The 24,874-nt window shown below is 41.6% G+C and overlaps 1 protein-coding gene and 1 long non-coding RNA gene across 4 annotated transcripts in view; one reads left to right on the forward strand and one right to left on the reverse strand.

Annotated features, from left to right (window-relative positions):
• LOC146400345 (uncharacterized) overlaps positions 1-24,874 on the reverse strand; it is an 82,580-nt gene that overhangs the window by 20,067 nt on the left and 37,639 nt on the right. Inside the window, exon 2 of one of the 3 annotated variants that reach the window (XR_014813687.1) lies at positions 20,564-20,665. The exons of the other annotated variants lie outside the window; for them this stretch is intronic. This is a non-coding gene — a long non-coding RNA (uncharacterized LOC146400345). The remainder of the gene's footprint in view (positions 1-20,563; positions 20,666-24,874) is intronic. 3 annotated transcript variants of the gene reach the window in all.
• GBA3 (glucosylceramidase beta 3) overlaps positions 19,811-24,874 on the forward strand; it is a 115,981-nt gene continuing 110,917 nt past the window's right edge. Inside the window, exon 1 of the mRNA XM_021101070.2 lies at positions 19,811-19,933. Coding sequence (XP_020956729.1) covers positions 19,876-19,933 — 58 coding nt within the window. The 5' untranslated portion in view covers positions 19,811-19,875. The remainder of the gene's footprint in view (positions 19,934-24,874) is intronic.

The following is a 24,874-nucleotide window of genomic DNA, read 5'->3' on the forward strand; positions in this document are numbered from 1 at the left end:
CCAGGCCCTCACAGCCAGCCCTCAACACCAAGCATGTGCCTGCGGCTAGCCCCTAGAACCCACAACCGCATACCAACAGCCCAGGCCCCTGCAGCTGCTCCTGAGCCCAGATCTAGCCCTGATTCCTGTTGTTGGCCTGTGGCTGCCAGTAAAACTGTATGTTCGCAGATGACGTGATCTTTTCTTGTTTTTTTTTTTTTTTTCTATTATCTAACTATTTTATTTTATTTTATTTTATTTTATTTTCCCACTGTACAGCAAGGGGGTCAGGTTATCCTTACATGTATACATTACAATTACATTTTTTCCCCCACCCTTTCTTCTGTTGCAATATGAGTATCTAGACAAAGTTCTCAATGCTATTCAGCAGGATCTCCTTGTAAATCTATTCTAAGTTGTGTCTGATAAGCCCAAGCTCCCGATCCCTCCCACTCCCTCCCCCTCCCATCAGGCAGCCACAAGTCTTCTCCAAGTCCATGATTTTCTTTTCTGAGGAGATGTTCATTTGTGCTGGATATTAGATTCCAGTTATAAGTGATATCATATGGTATTTGTCTTTGTCTTTCTGGATTTAAAGGATGAAAGCATCTTGCTTCTGGGCTGGCTTCCATATTTTTCTTCATTCTGCTAAGGCTGCTACTACTTGTCCATTTGCTTTCTATCTTCTCAAAATTTGTTTCTGCTATCTCTTTTTCCATTCCTTCTGACCTTGTAAATTTATCCCTACATTATTATTTAGTAGAATATTGAAAAAAAGCATGCATTGAGCAGCAAGTAAAAAATATTCACTTAGCCATATTGAATTTTAAGTCCCTTTTAGTTTTAAAATGTTCTCTTTCTCTTAGAGTAGAACATGATGGAAGATAGTATGAGGAGGAGTTCCCGTCGTGGCGCAGTGGTTAACGAATCCAACTAGGAACCATGAGGTTGCGGGTTCGGTCCCTGCCCTTGCTTGGTGGGTTAACGATCCAGCGTTGCCGTGAGCTGTGGTGTAGGTTGCAGACGAGGCTCGGATCCCGAGTTGCTGTGGCTCTGGTGTAGGCCGTTGGACCCCTAGCCTGGGAATCTCCATATGCCGTGGGAGCGGCCCAAGAAATAGCAGGAAAAAAATAAAGATAGTATGAGGAAAAAGAATGTATATATATACACGTATATATATGTGTATGTATGTGTATGTGTGTATGTGTGTGTGTATATCTGGGTCACTTTGATGTACGGCAGAGATTTACAGAACATTGTAAATCAACTATACTTTAATAAAAAATAAATATTCTCTTTGACTCTCTACACACATGCAAATACATATAGATACTTGGTCCCATCTTCTTGCTTCCTAAGATCTACTCTGCATATATTAAAAGTGGGTTTTAAAGAAGTCATTTTGTATTTCACTGAAGAACACTGGGGAGAAATGTAATGAAATTAGCTTCTCATTTTTATGAGAAGAAAACGTAACACACCAAGTGACAGGATGTACTCCAAGATGTTAAATCTTAACTATCTCTGGGAGCGGGAGTTTTCTTTTCTTGTTTTTGTTCTTGAGTCTTTCTGATGTATTTATAATAATGCTTCATTTTGTTTAGAAAGAAGGAAAAAGTCAGAGTTATTTTAAGTTGACGACAGCACACAGACACCCAAACGCATACACACGTTCAAAAGAAACTAACAAGTATTAACGTAGAATTATTTGGGGGTTTACTGAGTTCAGAAAGGCAAATGTAACATTAGAACATAATGTGATTCTGAAGGGTGATTCCAAGGCATATTATGTATTTCTGGTCTGGCCTTCATTCCCCACGCATGCATACTTTTCAGATTTTCTAAAAGTAGATCATTACTACATGGATTATGGTGGTAAGTGGCAAGGTGCAAACTGTTGTCACTTAGAATTTCACATTTCTTGGAGCAAATTAAGGAAGACATGCTTAATCTTCCTTACCAGGTGAGAATTCCATAGGTGTTGAGCAAATATGTACAGTAATGCAAAAACTGTCCATTTGTTTTTATAAACTCCTAGGGTGTGTTATCCTTATGGCCTTTTCTATAAAAGCGTGGCATCTTAAAACTTAGGACTTTGCTTCTTACTCTAAGGAAAATTAGGAAGAAAAAAACTGAAAGGGACACTCTAGTTTCCTGCTAATGTCATTTTTCTAGTCCCTGTCTCTCCCAGGGATGCCCAGTGTTTTAATTGTAGTAGAATTTTCTAGGCATTTCCTATAGGCTGCAGTTCTGCTAATGGCCAACCCAACAGCTTTCTCCTTACTTGTTAGTGTTAAGAGAACTTTTAATGCACATTGGGGCTGACCAAGAATGATTAGCCAGGGCCCATTTTGAGCAACAGCGTTCAAATGCTGCCAAAGACATAAAACCCAAACATGGAAATGGGCAGGATTTGCAGAAGTCAAGGACTATGGATATATATGTCAGCGGTACCCAGGGGACCCATCTCTGAGACACCCCCAGAGGACCAGTCATTGATATCCTTTCCTTAGGCCAGAAGCCAGACCATCAACTAGTGGGCAGCACTGGCCAGAAGCAAAGTATGTTTGGAGGAATTTGAACAGACAGCCAAGGACTCCACGATCAAGAAACTTGACATGTGGTAATACATTTGGCTAAGAGTAATAAATCTCTTGTTTAAGTGAGAGGAGGTTGGGATAATTACTTCTTTCTCAGCAATTCTTTAAGGTGAGAAAAAATTAATTCACTGGATGGAAGGAATGGGGATTAGGTCCTACAGTTAAGGTCCAAGTCCTGAGTGGGCCAACAAGAGGTGTAAGCAGGGAGGTCGTGCAATTCAGCTGAGGACCTCCAGGCTCTGATGAGACAGCAAGCTTGTTAGAAATGCAGATAACATGAGTTTACTTGGCCTCGGGCAGTCTGACAATGCACACTTGTATTGCAATTGCTATCCTAAAAGGCCTTGTCTGTATAAAGGCTCTGTGCTGCGCCAATGGGCAGCTGCCCTCTGCCATTCTGAATTCTGAGGATTCCCTTTAGCAGCTCCCAATCTTAATCCTTTCTTTTTCCTCCGAGCTTTTAATTTTTCTTAAAAGTCAATCTTAATCGAACTTCTTAATCAGGCTAGCTTCTCTTCTTTGAAATTACTTCCCTTTGACAATATCTTAATAGTAACTAAGGCATCCATGCAGAAAATTGGAAATGTGTTGCCCCCCACCTCCCAGGCTCATCCCCCACACAGTGAGTGAGCACTGTTGGCTGGAGCCCAAGGTTCTGAGGGAAGCAGAGGGATGCCTTCGAGAAAGAAGAAACCTTATTACAGTCACTGTACCATTCTTGGAATTCATTTCCTTTCCCTCCTCCTCTTTCTTCTTCCTCTGAACTTATTAAGAAGCTATTAGGCAAGTGCTAGGTATTAGAAAGAGATACTGGAATCAGAGCAATACATTGCTTCTGTTCTAGAGTGATATCAACATAGTAGGAAAGATGCTAAAACCAAGGAATTAAAGATTCAGGATTTGGAGTCAGAGACTCTGAGTTCTAATCTTTCTCTTCCACTTTCTGGCTATAGGTTCTTGGGCAAATTATATATCTTTAATAAACCTATGTTTTCTCAATTGAGAGATGGTGTTGATAATACCAACAAAAAGTTAATACCTTTCTTGTTGTTGTGTGAGGGTTAAATTATACAGAACAGTGTCTGGTACTTATTAAGCACTTAAACATCTTGGCTGTGTTTAAAGGAGACAGGGTAAAGATTTAAATCATTTAAGTAGTATAAAATTAACATTATACAAATGAAAAATAATGAAAATGAAATGGCTACAAATAATCAGTTATTAAAATGCTGGAAATTGTGTCGAGAAAAGGGAACCCTCCTACAATGTTGGTGTGAATGTAAGTTGATGAAACCACTATGGAAAACAGTACGGAGGTTCTTCAGAAAACTAAAAATGGACCTACCATATGGTCCAGCAATCCCACTCCTGGGCATCTATCTGGACAAAACTATAATTCAGGAAGATACAGGCACCCCTATGTCCATAGCAGCACTATTCACAATAGCCAAGACATGGAAACAACCTAAATGTCCATCCACAGATAAATGGATTGAGAAGTCATGGTACATGTATACAACAGAAGACACTCAGCTGTAAAAAGAATGAAATAATGCCATTCACAGCAACATGGATGTGACTAGAGATTACTGTATTAAGTGAAGTAAGTCATAAAGAGAGAGAAACACCATATGATATTACCTATATGTGGAATCTAAAATATGGCACAAATGAACCTATCTACAAAACAGAAATAGACTCAGACATAGAGAACAGACTTGTGGTTGGGCGGGGGAAGGGAGTGGGATGGATTGGAAGGTTGGGAGTGGTAGATGCAAACTATTATATTTAGAATGGATAAGCAATGGGATCCTAATGTATAGCACAGGGATAGACCAATCTCCTGGGATAGACCATGACGGAAAATAGTATGAAAAAGAATATATATATAAAACTAAATCACTTTGCTGTACAGCAGAAATTGTCACAACATTGTAAATCATCTATACTTTAATAAAACATTTAAATAAAAAGAATCAGTTATTTAAGAAAAATTTCAGGAAGTTACACAGTAGTGTAAATTTTATGAAATAGGTAACTTACAGTTGAAAAATTCAAAACTAAATCAAGCGTCCTAAGACTCTTCCAGTGGGAGTCAAAAATAATAATATGGTGCTTCATTTCCTTGTTAACACTAAAACTCATTGTTACCTTTTTTTTTTTTTTTTTTTTTTTTTTTTTGCCTTTTGTACGGTCACTCCCGTGGCATATGGAGGTTCCCAGGCTAGGGGTCAAATCGGAGCTGTAGCTGCTGGTCTGCACCAGAGCCGCAGCAGCGTGGGATCCGAGCCACGTCTGCAACCTACACCAGAGTTCGCAGCAACGCCGGGTCCTTAACCCACTGAGCAAGGCCAGGGATTGAACCCGCAACCTCATGGTTCCTAGTCGGATTCGTTAACCACTGAGCCACGACAGGAACTCCTCATTGTTACCCTTAAAGCTGCCGTTTTTGAAGTGAGTAACAGACAAGTGTCCAAGATAATGAGGATGCCAGGAAAGACATAAGAATCAGCAGAAAGTAAAACCTGTCAGAGAAGTGACACCCTCTGTTAGGCTGTGAGGAACAAGTGTGAGATAAGCAAGAAGCAGTCGGAGATGCCCACTGAAAACATCTTTCCTGTAGAACTTGGTGTTGGAATTGAACATGTGATATTGCAATGCATGGGATATGGGGGAATCAAAAGATTCTGGTCATAATGAAAACAGTTTCCCAGAGTAAGAAGATGCCATATTTTCAGCCATAAATGGGAAACAATGTGCTCTAACTCTAATCAGTAGCTCCTCTTTATTCCCTATTTAATTTAAAAGTATTAGCTCTGTAAGTTCCCTGGTGGTCCAGCAGTTCAGGACTCAGTGTTGTCACTGCTGTGGCTCGGGTTCGATCTCAAGCCCAGGACGGTCCACATGGTGCAGGTGCAGCCAATAAATAAATAAATAACTATATAAATAAAAGTATTAGTTTTGAATACTATGTACTTTTTGAAGGAAGGGAACATTCCTCACATCCTATCATCTCTTCATGGAGCTAAGCAAGGTGCTGAACACCTTGAAGGAATCTTAGAGAAGAGTTAGTTGAAAGTTCTTGCTTTAAAAATCCCAAACTTGAGACCCTCAGCAAATCCCTTTGTTGATTGCAGGGACTGATAAGGGTACTTAGGGAAAACAACAACAACAACAACTCAAGGGAGCCATGATGTCAAGAGTTTCCTTGCTCTAGTGTGTGAAAGCCAGTGCTACGTGTGTATCGACACATATTTTTTGGATTTGTTTGTCCCCTTGTCATTTTTACTTTTTAACAAGGGAGAGAGAGGAAAAAGAGTAGAGGGGATTGTTTAAAACAAAACAAAGTAAAAAACTATGCAGTAAGAGACATTGGCCTGGAGTGGAATTTTCACAATACTTTTCATTGTTGTTGGTTATATGCCTACTGGAAAGTGGAACAAGTGAAGATAAGTGACTGTAAAAAGCTAAAAAAGAAATTAAAGAAATTTGGGGAAAAACTCTTTGAGGACATGAGCTCTGTGGTTCTATGGTAGAAATGTGTTTTGCTTTCTAGAATAGTGATCAACTGTATCTCCAAATGGGATGAAAATGCTGGAAAGAGACAGGACTTGGACTGGAAACACCTGGACCCAAGTTCTGGCTTTGCTCACTTACAACAGTGCTTTTCCAGGCGAGTCCCTGCCTCTCCCTCTTCTTCATTTATAAATGATTACATCTTCCTAAATGACCTTTAATATCATTTCCAGCTCAGAAGATTCAATGACTCCACTGAGGATTCCTTTCCAAACTCCACGAATAGGGCCTTTTTCAGTTCTCTTTTTTATGATTCTGAATGAAGGTCTTGCTTACACTTGACCACTGTGGAAAGAGAGGAGAGAGGTCTGGAAAGGGACACTGGGTGGTTAACTGTGATACCATCTGGCACAAAGAACAGCTGTACTACCAGCATTTCTGCTTCCTAAAAAAATACCATGTACTTAAGCGGACAAATAAAGATCACAGAGTGGAAGGGCCAGAGCCTCTGGAATGTTCTCTTTATTTAGCCCCCAACCATTGACAGCCAGCTGTGACATTATTACTCAATGCATCTATGTTGCCATTCAAAACAGTTGTTGCAAGTGCTCAAGAGAGAACAGTGGGCTTGTGTAGATCTGTTTTCTCCCCCTTCCAAGGAGTGGGGATGAATGCTCACACAACTTGCTTTGAAGACTTAGAATCAGGTCTGGTGATGGTGGATGGACTTTCTCTAACCCCTTATGTGGTCTCATTTTAAGAAAAATGCTTTCTCCCTTCTGATACATACTGTATACCTGTTGTCCCACACATCATAATCTTAACACCAAGACCTAACCACATTTTGGAAATAGAGCTCATAAGAAATGTATCAGGAAGAAGCCAAAGGGGAGTGGGAGGTAGGAAAGATATACATCCACTGTGTGGAAATAGATCTGCAGAAGTTAAGTGACTTTTGCAACACGAATGGATTCTTTATATTATACCATACTCCCTCATGGCTGAGCTAAATGTTTCAGAAGAGGGAAAACATTGTGGTTGTACAAAAGCTCAAGTAAGGACTTGGGAGAAGGCAATTTTGTTCTCTATTTCTGAGAGAAGAAAATAATCACAGTGCATGTCAGGAAAATAATTTTGGAAACTCAATTGTGAAGGTGATGCTGAGCCAGCTTGTGGCTAGATACAAAGGAAATATTGTCCACTTTCCATAAATGATTTTCCATATGTAAAGTGGGGCTCATGCTAGCAGGTGACTTCAGAGATGTGGAAACATTTAACCACATATGAATACATCCTGCAAATACTTAAACAAAAAATACCAAGTATAACCTTTAAAAGAAAAGTGTGGCTGTCCCATTTTGAGGCTGAAGGCTCTAAAAGCAGAGCTGGTTTATATCAACCACAAAGGCCAGGGACCTGTGGTTTTATTGGATTTTTCATCCCAAGAAAATATTTACACTTGGAGGAGATGATGTGTTTTTAACTATAAAAGCCATCCATAGAATATTTGTGGAAAATATTGCAAATAAAAAAATTTTTTCACCTTCAGCTTGGCAAAATTGACAGGTCTTCTTAAGGCATCAAAAAATATGTAAAATGAAGAATCATTCTTCTTTTATATGGATGACATTTTAGAATTCTTAGTGGGAGGTATGTGGGTGATTGCCACCAAGGAAAAAAGAACTTTGGTGAGTGTCCTGCTTTCTATTGCCACAAAATTCTAGTCACTAGAATTTTTGGAAGCTCAGCTGTATGGGAGGGAGGGAAAAGGACAGCACAAGAGACAAAGAGAAAAAATATTAGCATAGACATAGCTCAACCGATCAGAGGCAAAATGAAATACATGAACATTGAGAGGAAATGAAGGCAATTTGAGGGAATTTAACAGTGTTTGCCATTCAATCATTGACAATCCAATTTTAAAAAAAAGTATTGATTTGGGGGTCAATTGGTTTGGAGAAAGAAAACCACCCGTGACTAAATATTTGCCTTATACATTAGCCATTATGCTATAAAATAAACTCTTTATTTTTAGCAGAAGCCTCCAGGCTTCTAAATAACAGAAGCAGAAATAAAACAAAAGCCACAAGCTGGGGAAAGTGATCCAGAAAAGGATGTGGCAACACATGCTGGTATTTTGTCCTAACAAATGTAATATCTGAATTCACTAGATAGAATGGGCCAGACCTCAGCCTTGATATTCCCTATTGCTTCTTTCACTTCTATAGTTTATGACTGCTTCTCTAAAGAATAGAATGCCAAACCCCTGACAAAAATGATATAAATATCTTCTCAAAATGTATGATTGGGCTGAAATTTTATTGTGGCACATGTAGCAAATATTGCTTGGAATATAGAAACGAGTGACCCCAAGGATTCAATGTCTTGTTAGTTATACTGATGTGAAGTAATAATAATTATGTTTATATTTATAATATATAATGTATAATTATATATTAATATAATATATGTATTTTTCTGGCTCCCGTTCCTGACATAGAGCTCCTACAACCCTTGTACTTTCCTGATTTTCAGGAGCATCTTTTGTTCTAATGGGCTGACTCTTGGTGGACTCCTGGGTGGCAGCTGATCACTAGAAAGACCAAGCCATAATTGGAAGCTTGGAATTTTCAGCTCCACCCCCACCCCCACTCCATTCTCTGGAGAGGGGAGAGGAGATAATAATCCATCATGCCTGTGTGATAAAACCTCCATAAAAATCCCTACCCTATGGGGTTTGGAGCGCTTCCAGCTTGGTGAACATGTCCAAGTGGGGTGGTGACACACCCAGCTCCATGGGGACAGAAGTTCCTGTCCTCAAGACCCTTCTGGACCTCTCTCTCTATTCCTTCATCTGGCGGTTCATCTCTATCCTTTATGGTATCTTTTATTATATAGAACGCTGATAAACCTAAGAACAAGTTTTTTGGAGTCTGTGAGTGGTTCTAACCGAAGATCGAACCCCAAAAGGGGGGTATGGGAGCCCCAGTGTATGGCTGGCCCATCCAAAGTACAGGTGGCAACCTGGGACTTGTGACTGGCCTCCGAAGTGGAGGTGGTCTGTGCGGCAGAGCCCTTAACTCCTGGGATCTGATGCGAACACTAGGTGTGTTGTGTCAGAACGGATTCGAATTGCAGGACGTCCAGCTGGTGTCAGAGAGTTGGACAGTGTGGGGATAAACCCACACATCTGGTGTCAGAAGTCTTGCGAGTGTGAGAGGACAGGAAAACAGCACATTTTTCCTAGACAAATGAGATATCTATTTTCACAGTGCTTGTTGGACCACCCTGGGACTTGTTTAGAATAATAAATGGCAAAAGGCCGCACGTCCAGCAAGAAAGGGGTCACCCAAGGCCCCTCACTAATTGGAAGGAGTGAGCAGGGGACGTTTTTAAGTACACCCATGTGACTTCTGGTTCAATTCCTTTGCCATATTTCTATAAACAGGAGCAGGCACTTGTAAAAGTGGGAGAATCCACTTCAGAGGAGCCATGCCTAACGAGAGAAGCCATTCACTCACCAGTGTGAGCCAGGGGAAAAATATTGCTCCCCTCACACCTCGTAATTGTAAGTTTTAACATTTTCTCCGAGTCTGGACACGTGCCCCTCCCCTCAGCCTTCTTCCCACTGCCACATTATATTGAGAGAATTAGCTTCTTTTAGATGTTATATCTAAAAGAATCCTGCCCAGCCCAGCTTATCACTGTCTTTAGATCCCTCTCAACGTGGAACTGCTACTTTGAATACACAGCAATGTCTTACCCATGACAGTTTTTGATGAAATGTCAGCTGCGAGTCTTGCCCTTTCCTTCGTGTGTCCCATGTGTGGTCTCATTTAAGCTCACAGCAGTCCCTAAGAGTGACCACTAGTTTCCAGATGGGAAAACCATCGTTCAGAGAGGCCCAGAAGAGCACCCTTCCTTACACACCTGTGCCATGGCCATGCTGCTCTCACCCAGGGCTCCTCCGTTGACGCCCGAGGCCACCTTCCTCTCCTACTCACTGTTCTAGAAAAAAGGGGTCTCTTGCAGTTTGAAAATACACAACCTTCCAATTTCCTTCCCAAGAAAAATCACCAAAGGGAAACTCAATCGACACGTTTCTTACTGTCGGAGAATATGCAAGATGGCGGGAAAATGATAGTTTGGACAATGGTTTAACGTGGATGAAAATAATGGCCTAAGACAGCTATTCACATTGCAGACATGTGGTTACCAGGGATAATATTTTTAATGAAGTTTTGTAATACCTGCATTCCTACGTACTTTATGCGGACTCATTTTTTTTTAACTTAAAAATGTATTTATAAAGAAAAATTTATATCACGATGGTGGATGGAAAACTAGCATCATGTGTCATGTGTAAAAGCTAACAGAACATGTAATGAAAACGTGCCAATTTTTAATTATTACGCTTCAGGCCCTCCTTTTTTTCAGGATTTCCTCTCTTGGTCTCCGGCCCTCCTTTCCCCGCAGCTCTTTTCTTTCTCCCCCATCAGGACATCATTTTCTGCTTGAGTTCTCTGAGGAGTGTCCTCAGGAGAACAGCTTTCAAACGGATGGCACTCTGGGGCATTTCCCTTCTTTCATGGTTTGACTCTTCCCCGGTTTCTACCCACTTTGGCATCATCTCCACTTCCTCTCAAAAGCTGTCTTTGGTATTATGTTAAGAGTTTGCAAATGAAATTGGCAAAAGGATAATTCTGACTCAAGCTACTCTGCTGTGATCAGAAGCTAGAACCTCTGTTTCATCCCAGTTATAAATAGAATTTTGTGTCTTGTTTGTTTGCTGGTTTGTGTGTATAACGTCTCTCCCTTCCACCAAACTCTAAGCACAGGAAATGAATGTTATAAAAAGAGGTCTTCGGGAAAAATTCTCCTTTGTCATAAGCTCCTTCTTGCTGAACTAAGCTGCCCTGGAATATTCTGATGGTCTCACCTTGATTTCAGAAATAGTATTAATATATTGCTCATTCTTTATGCATTTTGATTATTGTATATGAATGTTACAACACACGAAATCATTTTTCAGGATGCAATAACATAACACACATGTGAAATGAGACTAGAATAATAATCTTTATAATCACTTAAGATGGGTAGAGTATATTTTAGTTCTAAATGTTATGAACGGAAATGCAAGTTGGGGGCTGGTGTTGTTTACAAGGAAGGGGATCCCTAATAAGGGGAAGGCGGGTACAGGGCAGTGTTGCTGGCCTGGCCAGAAGCTGGGAGATGCCCTGCACCATCAGGACACCACATTGGCCAGGTGGATTTTGTGCCAGCTACTCTTAGACCTAGAAATGTTGCAGACAACTTTTCTGATGGAGCTCCCTGAGGAGCAGCGTTGCTGTTGGCTCCCTGAGTCTAAATCCTAAATTCACTTCAGCCAGTTGTCCCAGGGAGTGTCTTTCTCCCTTGATGATCTCATAGGCAAGCAGAGCAAAAGCAATATCCCACTGTTTTTGGTATACTCTCTCCTCCTAATCCCACTCCTTGGAATACTTGGAATCTATAAGTCCTTGAGGAGAGGCGTGGAATAATATACTTAGGAAAACTACAGGTAAGGTTCCACTTGCTCTTTGATTCTTCCCTGAGTAACCTGGGGGTAAAAAATAGGATGCTATTTAACCAACTTGGGGAACTTTAATTAGAAGATTGGAAGATGATTCCATCCTTGATAGTACGTTTAGGGACTGACTTGGTTGGATTGGTTCACTGCTTTCCTCGTAGGGTTTAGCACAGTGCCTAGTTCATTGTAAATGCTGACTCTTCATTTGGTGAATGAATCAATGAACTTAGGAAAAATATACCTACTGAGCCTATCATCCATAGCTTGCCTGGTTAAGGCAATCCCTGCTCTCGGAAAAGTGCTACACTGATAGGGAAGTGAGACATCTAAACATGTTTTAAAATAAAATGCTGTGAGTGTAATGATAAGGGGTGTGCGAGGTGCAACAAGAACATGGGACAGGGAGACCTAACTTGTTTTGAGAATGTGTCCTTTAGAAAGCAACCTTCAGCTGGCCAATGGAAGAGAGCCCAGATAAAGGGAGCAAAATTTCTAGGCAGAGGAAGCATCATTTGCCAAGAATCAGTGTTGAGAAAGAGCACGGAGCTTGGTAGATTTGAGAAGCTGAGAAAGATTGAAAGAACACTGGTGTGAATGTGTGGGGAAGGGTGGTGGGATCCAGGTCACCAGGCTTCATATAGACCAGCTCTGAACTTCTGGGGAAGAGGGCAATCTCTGAAGAATCTGTGTTTTAGAAAGATGGTTCAGGCTGCAGAAGAATCTGTTGGATGGTAACAAAATTGGAAGTTGGGAGTCCATTTGGAGGTTTCCAGGCTGTAGAGGATTTCCACTGACTTTGCCCAGAGAAGAGCCTGCAGGGATGAAGGTAAATTAACACAGATGAAACATGCCAAGGAATTAGAGTCAACCGTGTTTGGATGTGGGCTGCACGTGGCAGGAAGGGCGAGGAAGACAAGAATGGTGTCCAGGCTGTGCGGTGGTCTTTGATTGAGGACCTGAGAGAGAGGTCTAGGCAGGTTCTCTAGACCATCCATAACTTGCTAGACAGAAAGCTGTGCTTGCTCTTCCAATGACATTCATCTAAAATAATTTGATGATTACGGAGATGGTTCTTTTTCACTCTGATATTCCATTTTATTTGGCTCCATTCCACTCTTTGATGCTTCCTTTCCAGATTGTGGGCTTCCAAAGCATCGCCTTTTTTTTTCCACTGTGGGAAGAAAATGCTTTTGAAGTTCCAAACCAATCCCTGAAGCAAGATGAAGAATCAAAGATACTCTCAGATGTGCAAACACTCATGGGATTTAGGTGGATTAACTACAGTCTCGTCCTGAGGCTTAGAGCACACCTGTGCGTTGCCACAAACAGCTTAAAAATAAAACCTGTTCATGAGCTGCAGCAAGGCCTTTGAACCTGGGTGTTCTCTTTCTGGTATTTAACACCAGGGCCAGCATGGCCTCCTTGAATGCTGCACCTTAGGCACCTGCTTCATCCAAATTCCAGCTTGGTTGAACACTTCTGCAAACAGTCCTTAGGAATACTAGTGGAGTTAAGGTTGTTTTGTTGGAAGGGTCTTTTAGGAGGATGAGCTGGGTAGCTAAATCTGAGTTGGTTGAATAACAATTCCGGTGAATTTAAATCACGTTGAGGAGGTACATGGCAGCTGCATTCTTAATGATGACCTGAGAGGCGCCACTCTTTGAATCTGACCCTACCATTTTGGGTGTGCACTGGAAGGCTCCCAAAAGGCATTCTGGGCTCTGCCTCTGCTGACTGCCTTTCATTCCTAGAGCTTTGAGTGGTATTGAGTGGTTTTTGTGATTCCTTGTACACCCATTATTAGCACCAACCTGTCAACACCTTGAACGGCAGAGCATTTTTTGTCTGTTTTAAAAATTACTCAATGGTAAATCCTTAATTATATAGCATTGGCTGTTTGCAATGTCGAGCGATGCACTGCTGTTGCTTTCAGTTGCTTTCATGCTAAATCTTATGGCGTGTAGGGCCTTTAATAAATAAATCAATGCAAATAATGTAATTGAATCCCACTCGAGTATGCCATTAATTATCTCACATATATCTTTATTGCAGGGCTGGTAATACGAGTTGGCATTCAGGACAGCTAGAAAAAAAATCTATCAAGTTCCTCTATTTGGAGGGGATTTATTATATGTAGATACACATATGAATCATGTATATATACATATATTCACTTTCATGTACCTGTGTCTATACTCACTTATATACATCTACGTAAAACCACAGGTGTGGATAAATGTACAAACGTGTAAATGCAAATGTAAATGTGCAAAAATATATATAATAGACATGTATACACATGCACATATGTGTACTTATCTATATATATGTAGATGCATGCCCGCACATACTTGAAACATATATGTGTACCGTGTATGAATCTTTTGGTTGCAAGTATCAGGAAACTCAACCCAAATAGGCCTCACCATAATGGGTATCTATTGGTTCTCAAAGGTTCAGTTCCTTCAATTTTCCCCCCATATTCCAAAGCTAGTCCTCTTCATATTTATGAATTATCCGCTAAAACTTTCCCTATTAGCAGGAAAGGCATGCCTTTCATCCAGTCTCTATGGAAGAGTGAGAATCTTTTTTCTTAGAAAACCTAACATATATTTGCTCATGTTTCATTGTTTGTATGGGTTTCAAGCCCAACTCTAATCTAATCCCTATAACCAATAAGATGAGATATGAAGATGGCCTTAAATTATTCCCTGGAGCTGATGGGTTATTGGGTGGGGTGCTGTGTCAGTTTCTCCAGAAGCCTAAACGTTGCCTAGGGGAAAGGCAGATACCCACAGGAAAGTCAGGTTTGGTTACCAAAAGAATCTTGAGAGTTGACTGAATTCTTGGTGACCCAGGTTAATAAATGCCCCACCCACTGGCTCCCACACACATGGACACACACATGATGTGTTGTCAGAATCTTCACTATTGAATATTCCTTTTATAACTGATTTACTTTCTGGCCTTCATGTTTTGACAGATTCTACCTGCTGAGAAACAGAGCACTGCTATAACGAATTCGTTTTTGCATTTTCATGCATGAGACATTGGTATTACCACAATGAGTTTATATAATTCCAGCCTAAAGCAATAAATTTGATGTTTTAGATAGCCTGTGAGGCCCAATAGGAAGTAAATGTACACTTGCAATTAGAAATATGCAAATATTAAAAATAGCTTGATGACTCTTAGGAGTCTAGGGCCCTGTTTGGGATGCACTTTTGCAAAACATGATCAAGAGTTGATGAGATCTTTGTTGGCAAAGGCAGAAAATCAAGAAATAATCCACTGCAGACAACTGTGGGCAGAAACTGGGTAGAACTGCCCTTTGTGGGCCTCACCCACCCCGTCCTCCTTCACTTTCTCTTTCCCCAGTGGTGTAATATCAGCACAGGGCCTCTCCTGATGGAAAAGAGTATTTTGAAGTTACTGAAGTTTTATTTTTTTTATTTTTTTTTCCAGTGGCCACACCTGTGGCATATGGAAGTCCTCAGGCTAGGGGGTGAATTGGAGCTACAGCTCCTGGCCTATGCCACAGCTCACGGCAACTTCGGATCCTAAACCCACTGAAGGAAGCCAGGGATTGAACCTGCATCCTCATGGATGCTAGTCGGGTTCTTACCCGCCCAGCCATTACAGGAAACCCCCCCCCTTTTTTTCTTTTACTTTTTTTTGAAGTCACTCAACTTTTTCCTTGGGCTTTTTTGGATTATAACATAGTCATTATTCAGTATTCAGTCTGTTTATCAGCCACTCCCCAATCTCAGTGGTTTAGTAAAGTCAACATTTCTTTCTCACTTACACCACACACACCACAGTTGAAAGTGGGTTGTTTGCAGGGTTGGTCCTGGGGCCGGCTCCACGTCATGGTACAGTGGGCTCCTTCTATTGCAGGAGTTCCTAGGACCTTGGAGTTTTCCAGCAGTGCATCTATATCTGGTTGGTGGTGAAGGGAAGTGATGACATATGGATGAAACGCGGATGATGGTGTGAGCAGATTTCAGCGGTATCACATGGAAGCAGTGCACATTCTTTCTGCCCACATGCCACTGGCCAGGACATGGTCACATGGCCCCATTTAACCGCAACGGAGCTGACAAATGGGGTCTCTGTGCCCAGATGGAAAAGGGACTGGGATTTGGCTAATGTATAGCCATCTTTGATGCAGGTAGAAAAATGCTTATTTAGAACCTTACTTTTTGCCTGACACAGATACACAGGAACTTTGTGAAAGCGAATGTCAGGGATTTTTGCTGTGCCTGAGGCATGCGTCGGTTTGGGGGCCATGAATCGAACCTCTGCCACAGCTGTGACTTGAGCCACAGTGGTCGCAACACTGGATCCTTCACCGGCTGAGTCACCAAGGAAGCCCACTGCCAGGGTTTTTGAATCTTGGCATTTCAAATTGGGAGAGTTGAAGTCTTGACTGATGGGCTGAATCCTTGTTGAGTAACAGCTTGTTTTGCGTTTAACAAAGGAAAGAGTTTCTGTAAGATATATTTTTACCCCAGAGGGCACAGCATTTATAGTCTCTTAGCTCTCCAGGGCTTCTAGAGAGAGCACACCTGTAGCCAAAACCATAATGCAAATAACATATTCATTTCCCTCTGGCTTGGAATGTGGACAGAAGCTGTGGCTGTGCTGAATGGCCGGTGTGCTGTTCTCAGGCAGTTCTCTAGGGAGGTGGCAGGATCTCAAAGGGATTGCTGAATGGTTTGAAAGGGATTTGAACCTCAGGGCTCAGATTTATAATCTTACAAGATTCCTATGCCTCAAAAGCAGAGAGTCAGTGGACTGGAAGGGACCATGGCAGGCACGGCGATTGGATAGTGGCCATCCTGACATTAACTAATAGGAACCAAAATGGGAGGTGGGAGAATGATGACATCAAGCATTTTATTTTATATTTTTTTTTACAGCTACTCCTGTGGCATATGGAAGTTCCTGGGCTAGGGGTCAAATCAGAGCAGCTGGGGCCTATGCCATAACAACAGCAATACCGGTTCTGAGCCTCATCTGCAACCTAAGCCACAGCTTGTAGCAATGCTGGATCCTTGACCCACTGAGTGAGGCCAGGGATTGAATCCACATCCTTGTGGACACTGTGCTGGGTTCTTAATCCACTGAGTCACAATGGGAACTCCCAAGCATTTTCTTTTAATTTGTTCTTCATAAAAACTGAATTTTCTTGTATGGTTCTAAGATGGCCGTACAAGAGGGGACTTGATAACAAATTAAATTGTCAGCTAGTCTTGCTAGATGAGGTTATGGAATCAGAATTCTTTTTGCATAAGGAAACTGATCCAGCAATCCTACTCCTTGCCATATATCCAGACAAAACTATAATTCAAGAAGATACACGCACCCCTATGTTATTGCAGTACTATTCCCAGTAACCAAGACGTGGAAATGACCTAAAAATCTATCATTAGATGTATGGATTAAGAAGATGTAGTACACATATACACTGGAATGCTACTCAGCCATAAAAAGAACAAACTAATTCCATTTGCAGCAACATGAACGCAGCTAGAGATTCTCCATACTAAGTGAAGTAAGTCAGAACGAGACAAATACCTTACGATATCATGTATATGGGGAACCCAAAATGCGGCACAAATTATCTTATCTACAAAACAGAAACAGACTTACAGACATGGAGAACAGACTTGTGGTTGCTAAGTGGGCAGGGGGAGGGAGTGGGATGGACTGGGAACTTGGGGTTAGTAGATACAAACTGTTACGTTTAGAATGGATAAACAATGTGGTCCTACTGTGTAGCACAGGGAACTATATCCAGTCTCTTGGAATAGAACATGACAGAAGATGGTCTGAGAAAAAGAATATACATATAAATGTCATGTATGTATATACAGTCATTACACTGTACAGCAGAAATTGGCACAACACTAAATCAACTATAATTTAATTAAATAATTTATACATTTCAAAACAAAAAACACAAAAACAAAAAAATAGAGATGTAAAATATATTTTTTTTCTTACTCAAGATTGGGGCTGCAAATTCATAGGTCTGATAGCCAGAAAGGCTTTGTGTGGGGAGTATTAGTAGAATGGTGCTCTCTGTAAGGTGAGAATACAAGAGATGGTGGGAAGCAGTGGAGGGTCCTGGAGGAGGTGTCAGGAGAGCTAAGGTCCCCTGGGTGCCCTCAAGACCCTTTTGAGGACCCACATTTATGCTGTTTTTTTTTTTTTTTTTTTTTTGTCTTTTTAGGCCCGCACCTGCAACATACAGAAGTTCCCAGGATAGGGGTTGAGTTGGAGCTGCAGCTGCCAGTCACAGCCACAGCCACAGCAATGCCAGATCTGAGATATGTCTGAGACCTACACCACGGATCATGGCAACACCAGATCCTTAACCCACTGATTGAGGCCAGGGATCAAACTCAGGTCCTCATGGATCCTACTCGGGTTCATTATCTCTGAGTCGTAACAGGGACTCCAGGACCCACCTTTACACTAAGACGTAATTTGCCATTTTCACTCTCATCTCTTATTCTTCTGTAAGTATACAGTGGAGTTTCCCAGAGGCAATGAAACAAGTAAGAAGCAGATATAAACATCCTGCTGTCTTCCTTTAAGTCAGGCAGGAAAGATTTGCAAGAATGCAAAGCACTCTTCGCACTAAACAGTCTTTGTCTGAGATTATATGATTACTTTTCATAAAATATTTATGCTCACATGTTATTTTGCTGTTTTAAATGAAGTCATAAGTAAATATTTTAAAAATCTCAGTTTTAATTTCAAACAGAGTAAATATTGATAAATATAACCCACAGGAGAAAAGTCTCTTGAGGAGCTTCAATTCCTTTTAAGAGTGTAAAGAGGTCCTGACATCCAAATGCTTTAGAATGCTCTACTGGAGAATCCCATCAGAGCTGAGGAAAATTAAATTCTTCCTTTTGTGGTCTAATAATTCCAGAGAACGTGGAGCATGGAGAAGGTAGTTTTCTTTCTAGAGAAAAATCATGACAAGTGCAGTCACAATCAGCTAGGGGTTATGGGGTGGGTGGCCATTGATGGGAGAACGAAATTTTCATAACACTTCACAGAGCAATTTATAAACTTAAAAAATTACAACACTGCCATCTAGTGTTCAATAATGAAAATATTTTAATATATATATTTTTTATTCAATTTATGAGGATTGCTTTAGTGCTGAATGACCATAGGGACTCAATTTAATAGTGTGGCCTACAGTTTTCATGCTCATTTCACCAAAGCCATGTCCTTTACATACCTCCCCTCATTTGCTTTTATAATTAACCTCTTTTTTCTTCTTAGCATTAGGACGACTGGAGAGGGTAGGATTTCAATCCAGTTATACCTCATTCCAGTCCTGTCATTACACAATGTAGGATGACTTAGCACTGGCTTAGGGGAACTAAGGAATTAACTTTCCTCATTTTGGTTTTTCCTAACTCGCCTTTCTACAGGTATTAAGAACACTTAATTTGGGATCGATTTTAGATGTACAGAAAGGTTGCAAAATCGTACAGAGCGTTTCCATGTACCCATGTACCCAGCTTCCCCGGTTGTTTATCTCCTGCTTGAGTGTGGTCCACACACCGAGTGTCTGGCACTGTGGACGAGGAGTTCCACATCAAGGCACATGACTGAAACTGCAGAACCGGAGGCTTGGGGAGCATGGAGGGTGGGCTGGGACACAAAACAGATTAGGACTTGATTTACCATCAGACTTCTCAATAGCCACACTGGAAGCTAGGAAACCATAAACCACATAACACAGATATAACTGAATCACTTTGATGTACACCTGAAACCAACACAACCTGGTAAATCAACTATACTTCGGTTAAACAAAGCAGGAAAAAATAAGTTAAAAAATAATGATTTTTGTTCAAAGAAGGAAAAGCCTAGAAGGATGGGTGCTAGTCGACCCAGGGAGTTGGTCAGCCCCTAAGCTGGTCCAGCTCTGCTAAGAATAAGGGAGTGCCCAGAGAAGACAGCATCAATGCTTGCCCTAAAGTTTCTTCATATCAAGGCTGTGGCCAGTCAAGCGGGATCCTTTAATCAGGTTCCTTCTTGTTTGGATACTTGTTTGCTTTCTGAGACTCCAGTCAAGGGTGAAAGTTCACTTACTGTTTGCACAACCGCCAGACAACGCTGCCTAAAGTGTGCGGCTCGGTTGCCTGAGTACTCCAGTCTCTGCGTTCCGAAAGCATGGCTTTCCCTGCAGGATTTGGATGGGGGGCGGCCACCTCAGCTTATCAAGTGGAAGGTAGGAGAAACAATTCCCCTTCTCTGGGGCTGGGATGGATTACTTCTGGTGGATTCTTTACACCTGGGGGAGACAGTAAGAATGAGGGGGGAAAAAAAGAAAAGGAAAAGGGGGGTGTTCCCATGGCACAGCGGAAATGAATCTGACTAGGAACCATGAAGTTGAGGGTTCGATCCCTGGCCTCGTTCAATTTGGTTGAGGATCTGGCATTGCCGTGAGCTGTGGTGTAGGTCTCAGATTTGGCTCGGATCCCGCTGTGGCTGTGGCGCTGGTTAGCAGCTGTAGCTCTGATTGGACTCCTAGCCTGGGAACCTCCATATGCTGCAGGTGTGGCCCTAAAAAGCAAAAAGAAAGGATTGAAGAACTTGTAATTTTATAATTGAAACTATCCCTTTCACACAGAAGAGGCTCACATTTCCCATGTCCCTTTCCTTAGGCACAAGGGTGGAGGAGGTGAGGGGCTGAAGACGCAGCTGCAGCTGTGTATTTTCAGTCAGATCCAACTTGTCTGAGCCCTCAGTGGACATGGGACCAGCTGCTTTTATTGTCAGATTCTTAAACACATTTGCCATAACCTCCCTAAAAACAATAACCATTTGTCCTATTGGCTGGAACAGTTTGCGTAAATACCTTGAAAGTGTTCAAGAGACTTCACTGAAGGATGTTCTTCAGGTGGAAGAAGTGCCCTGTTCTTTTTCTGAAGAGTACAATGCACCCTCATTTCCTGGGCAGCTGAGAAGTAAAGGGAGGGGGGATAACCATAAGATGGCAAAAATCACCCAGCATGGAGTTGGAGGTCTGAGTTCTGCCATGTATGAGCCTGTGAATAGTATCCTCCTAGAGGCTCTGTTGCTTTGTGTACAAAATAGGACATTTAGCTTTTCATATATATATATATATATATATATATATATATATATATATGCACACACACACACACACACACACACACACACACACACATATTTTTTCCACTTAAGAAATTAGGGATTGTTAATACCTATCATGGGAAACTATTTATTAGGTCAAATCACTGTGCAAACCCAGGCTTGAATAAAGCTAAGAGCATTTCTTGCAGCATATGCCTAGAGCTGCTGTAGCAAATGACCATAAACTGGGAGGTTTAAACATAGAAAGTTTTTCTCTTACACTTCTGGGGCCAGAACTAACCATTTAAGGATGTCATTAGCTAAACCAAGGGAAGCTCATGATGGAGCAGGATGGAGCAGCGTGACGGGTGTCCTTGTAAGAAGAGGGAAATTTGGATAGAGAAACACATATGGAGGATGCCATGGGACAGCAGATGCAGAGTCTGCAGTGCTGCAGCTGAAAACCAAAGAACACCAAGGACCGATGGCCACCACTAGAAGCCAGAAGAGGCAAGGAGTGGTTGCATCTAGAGTCTCAGAGGGAGCCCAGCCCAGCCCACACCTTGATTTTGGACTTCCAGCCTCTAGAACTGAGAGAAACTAAGTCTCTGTGATTTAAGCCACCTGGTTTGTGGCACTTTGTTAAGGCAGTCTAGACAACAAATACCTCAACAAAAACAAGTGAATTAATAAATGAAATAATTACTGCTCGTGGCAGGGCTATGGTGACAACAGGTTGTTTTGGTCAAGAGTTGAGTGAAAGAGGCTACTTGAATTGGGTGATCAAAGAGGATCTCTGTGAATTATTGTCATCTAATCTAAAACTTTAAGGAAGAGAAAGAGGGAGCCATTTGAAGATGGTGAAGATTTTTCTAGACAGAGGGCAGGATGGTCCTGGCATAATTGAATCTCAGCTTCAGCTGCAATTTCCCAGACCTCCAGAAATGAGAACGAGGAATCTCTGCTACAATAATTGCAATGACTGTCATGTAGAAGCTGTCTTCTATCGGGACTATGTGTGTTATGATGCATATATGCTCTGAGATACAAGGCAGTTTCAAAAGAATGTCTGGGAATGTCCAGGTTACCAGGGAATCCATATCAATTGTCGCTTCCTTTTTGGTAACTTTCACCTTTTCCAAGATAATTTCAACTTGGTCAGCGTGGGTGACTTGATGAGGCTGGCCCTCTAGGAGGGAAAACAAGAGACTTGGCTAGTTTTCTTCCCAGAAGAGAGGTCACACAGAACCGAGAGAGGATGGTAGTGCCCTGGAGTGGAGTGCACAGAATCAGGTTCTAGAAGGAGCACAACATAGACTAGGAAGTTGGGCTCTGGAGCCAGACTCCCTAGATGGTGGGTCCATCTCTACCTTTTACTAACTCTGTGACTTTGGGCAAGTTACTCAACTTCTCTGTGCCGCCTTATCTATAAGATGGGGCTGTTTATGGTATCTACCTTATAGTGTTGCTGCGAAGTTTAAGATGTTATGTGTTAAATGCTTGATGCTTTGTAAGTGCCCAATGCACGGTATTTATATTTAGGTGGAGGGAGGGTTCACAAAGGGATTACTGAGAATGACTGACTTTAGAACTCCACGGGAATGTGGCTGAAACCTGCAATCAATTATACAAGATGACACAGTGGGTTTCAGTTACCAGCTCTCAAATCCTGCTCGCTCAGGCCCTGGGGATAAGCTTACTGGTCCCTCCTGAGCTCCCCCCTTCACAGGGTCTCTGTGTTGCTATACCTCTTCCACCGGCACTGGGCTTCCTGCTACCTTCTTTATTAGGTCTTTATTTGTGGTCCCTAACCTGCTATTGTACAGGTAACTCTCTCTCAATCAGTAGCTTTTGGAGGAAGAAATTGATCCAATATGTTTTCTCTTTTTGCTCTTTTTGTCAACTCACATATGCCTTTTATACATTTGCTTGTTTTTTTTTTTTTTCTTGCCTATCCTTTTGCGCTGGGTTTGAATCCTAGCTCAAGCACTTACCAGCTGAGTGACTTGGGCTGATAGCTTATACGTCTTATGATCTTTATTGGTAAAGTTAAGAAAATGATCATGACCATTCTATAGGTTTGGTCTAGGGATGAGAGAGGTCGGCATGTATAACCGGAGCACCAGAGTGCTTGGCACATAGCACCCACTAAATAACAATAATGACAAGCCCACTATAGTAACAGTAATGATGATGATGAGGACGAGGAGGAGGATTTGGTGTTCTTTCTCCTTGCTGAATTCTCTCCCAGTCTGTACTGATAGGAGAATGACATCTTTGCTCCATTTGCTGGGAATGGTCATTTCTTCTCTAGGCTGCAAATTAGGATATACTCCCTTCTTGCTCATTTTTGGCCTGATTTACTAGCAGCTGCTAGGAGAGTCACTGTTTAATTACCCCTTTCACCACTGGGAGGATCACACATGCAGGATGTCAACATGTAGCTTTGCCAAATCAATGTGGTCTGGGATTTAGAAGCTGAGGTGACCCCTCAGCTTTTTGATTTTGAGACGCTCTGAACTTTTGAGGCTGCTCTGACCTCTAAAAGCCTATAGAGCCTTTGGACATCATAAACATTCCATAGAACTGAGGATCGAGCATGACTTATATTTGCTATAAAAAAAGAAATCTATCTTGGTGATTTCAGTCTATCTCAATGATTTATCATAAAATGTCACTATGCATCTTTTCCTATTTATTTTTGGAATGCATTGCCTCTGTAGGTATCTTTCTTTTCAGACACTCCCCTACAGACCTATGCTCCCCCCCCAACAGAAATGGAGATATTTTTGGCTCTGTTCTTTGGAATTGAAGGCACTGTCTTGGTCTTGCAGGTAGAGTGACCGGAAAGGGCAGGACAGGCCTTCCGGTAACTGGGCCTCCTAATGTCCTGACTACTTGCTTGCATATTTTTTCCTTCTTCCTGAACTTGGCCATGTCCCTTGTGCCTATAAGCTGGTCACTTCTCTGGCTAGGGTTTTTAAAGAGGAGTTTAATGTAATGTTGATTATATCAGAGTTGTCTGTGTGGTGCCTTGAGCCTTTCGGAGGAAAGAGCCATATAAAGTAAATAACAAACAAGTGATACAAGCAGAAGGAAAATTATGAATTTTGGGTGAGTTGTCAAGAACACTGTAAAACTGGTAAAAATGTCTTTGTTGGATGAAGAGGCAGGGCAGAAGTTGCAGATAATCCTCGTACGTACACAAGTGACTTTCATGCACTCTTTTAAAGTACAGAAAAATTCCCATGATTGTTGAACCCCTTGTGAATCTGACTCTGCCTGTGCTTTCGGCTGCAGGGAGTGTGAGAGACAAAACAGAAGGTAGCTCCATGGCATTTTGTTTACTTCCTTGGTAAGCCACAGAGGGGCTGTGAAAATAACATTTAGGGCCCAATTCTGTAGCTCTTATGAGCTTATAACTCAGTGATTTTAGGGAAGGCTCTTAAAGGGTGAACATGTTCTGCAAAATCCCACAAATCCTAAGCAAAGTCTAAACTACTCAGTTAACGCTTCCTGGGGGGATCTGAGTTTGTGGTTTTTAAGGAGGCAAAGGCCTTGGTTTTACAAACGCCGTCATCAACCATTGATACTGCCCTGGATATCAATATAATGTTCAGACTTTGATTTAACTGGACTTTGGCTTTATGTTGGTGGATATTGGGGCTGGTCTCAAACTTTGGATATCTATTTGCCTTGGTGTGTCAAGGATGAAATCCTATAGTTGAGAAACTTGGGCTTATTTTCGAACTCAGAAAAGTGAGAAAATAAACAAGGTAGCTAAATTTGTTGCTTTTAGGTCCAGTTTGCAGTGACGCTGTCCATTTCTTCTCTGGTATCTTTTATTTTTTATTTTTAATTTGTTAAAGTATAGTTGACCTACAAGGTTGTGCCAATTTCTGCTGTACAGCTAAGTGACCCAGTAATACCCATACATACATTCTTTAACTGTTATTTTCCACATGGTCCATCCCAGGAGATTGGAGAGAGTTCTCTGTGCTCTGATACCTTTTGAAGACTCAACTGGTTCAGGAGTTCCCATTGTGGCTCAGCAGGTTAAGAATCCAACTAT

This window comes from Sus scrofa, chromosome 8 (assembly GCF_054392235.1).
Source record: "Sus scrofa isolate SSC_HxYL_T2T_F1_AM1 chromosome 8, Sscrofa_HxYL_maternal_Yorkshire_Landrace_v2.0, whole genome shotgun sequence".
Lineage (NCBI taxonomy): Eukaryota > Metazoa > Chordata > Mammalia > Artiodactyla > Suidae > Sus > Sus scrofa.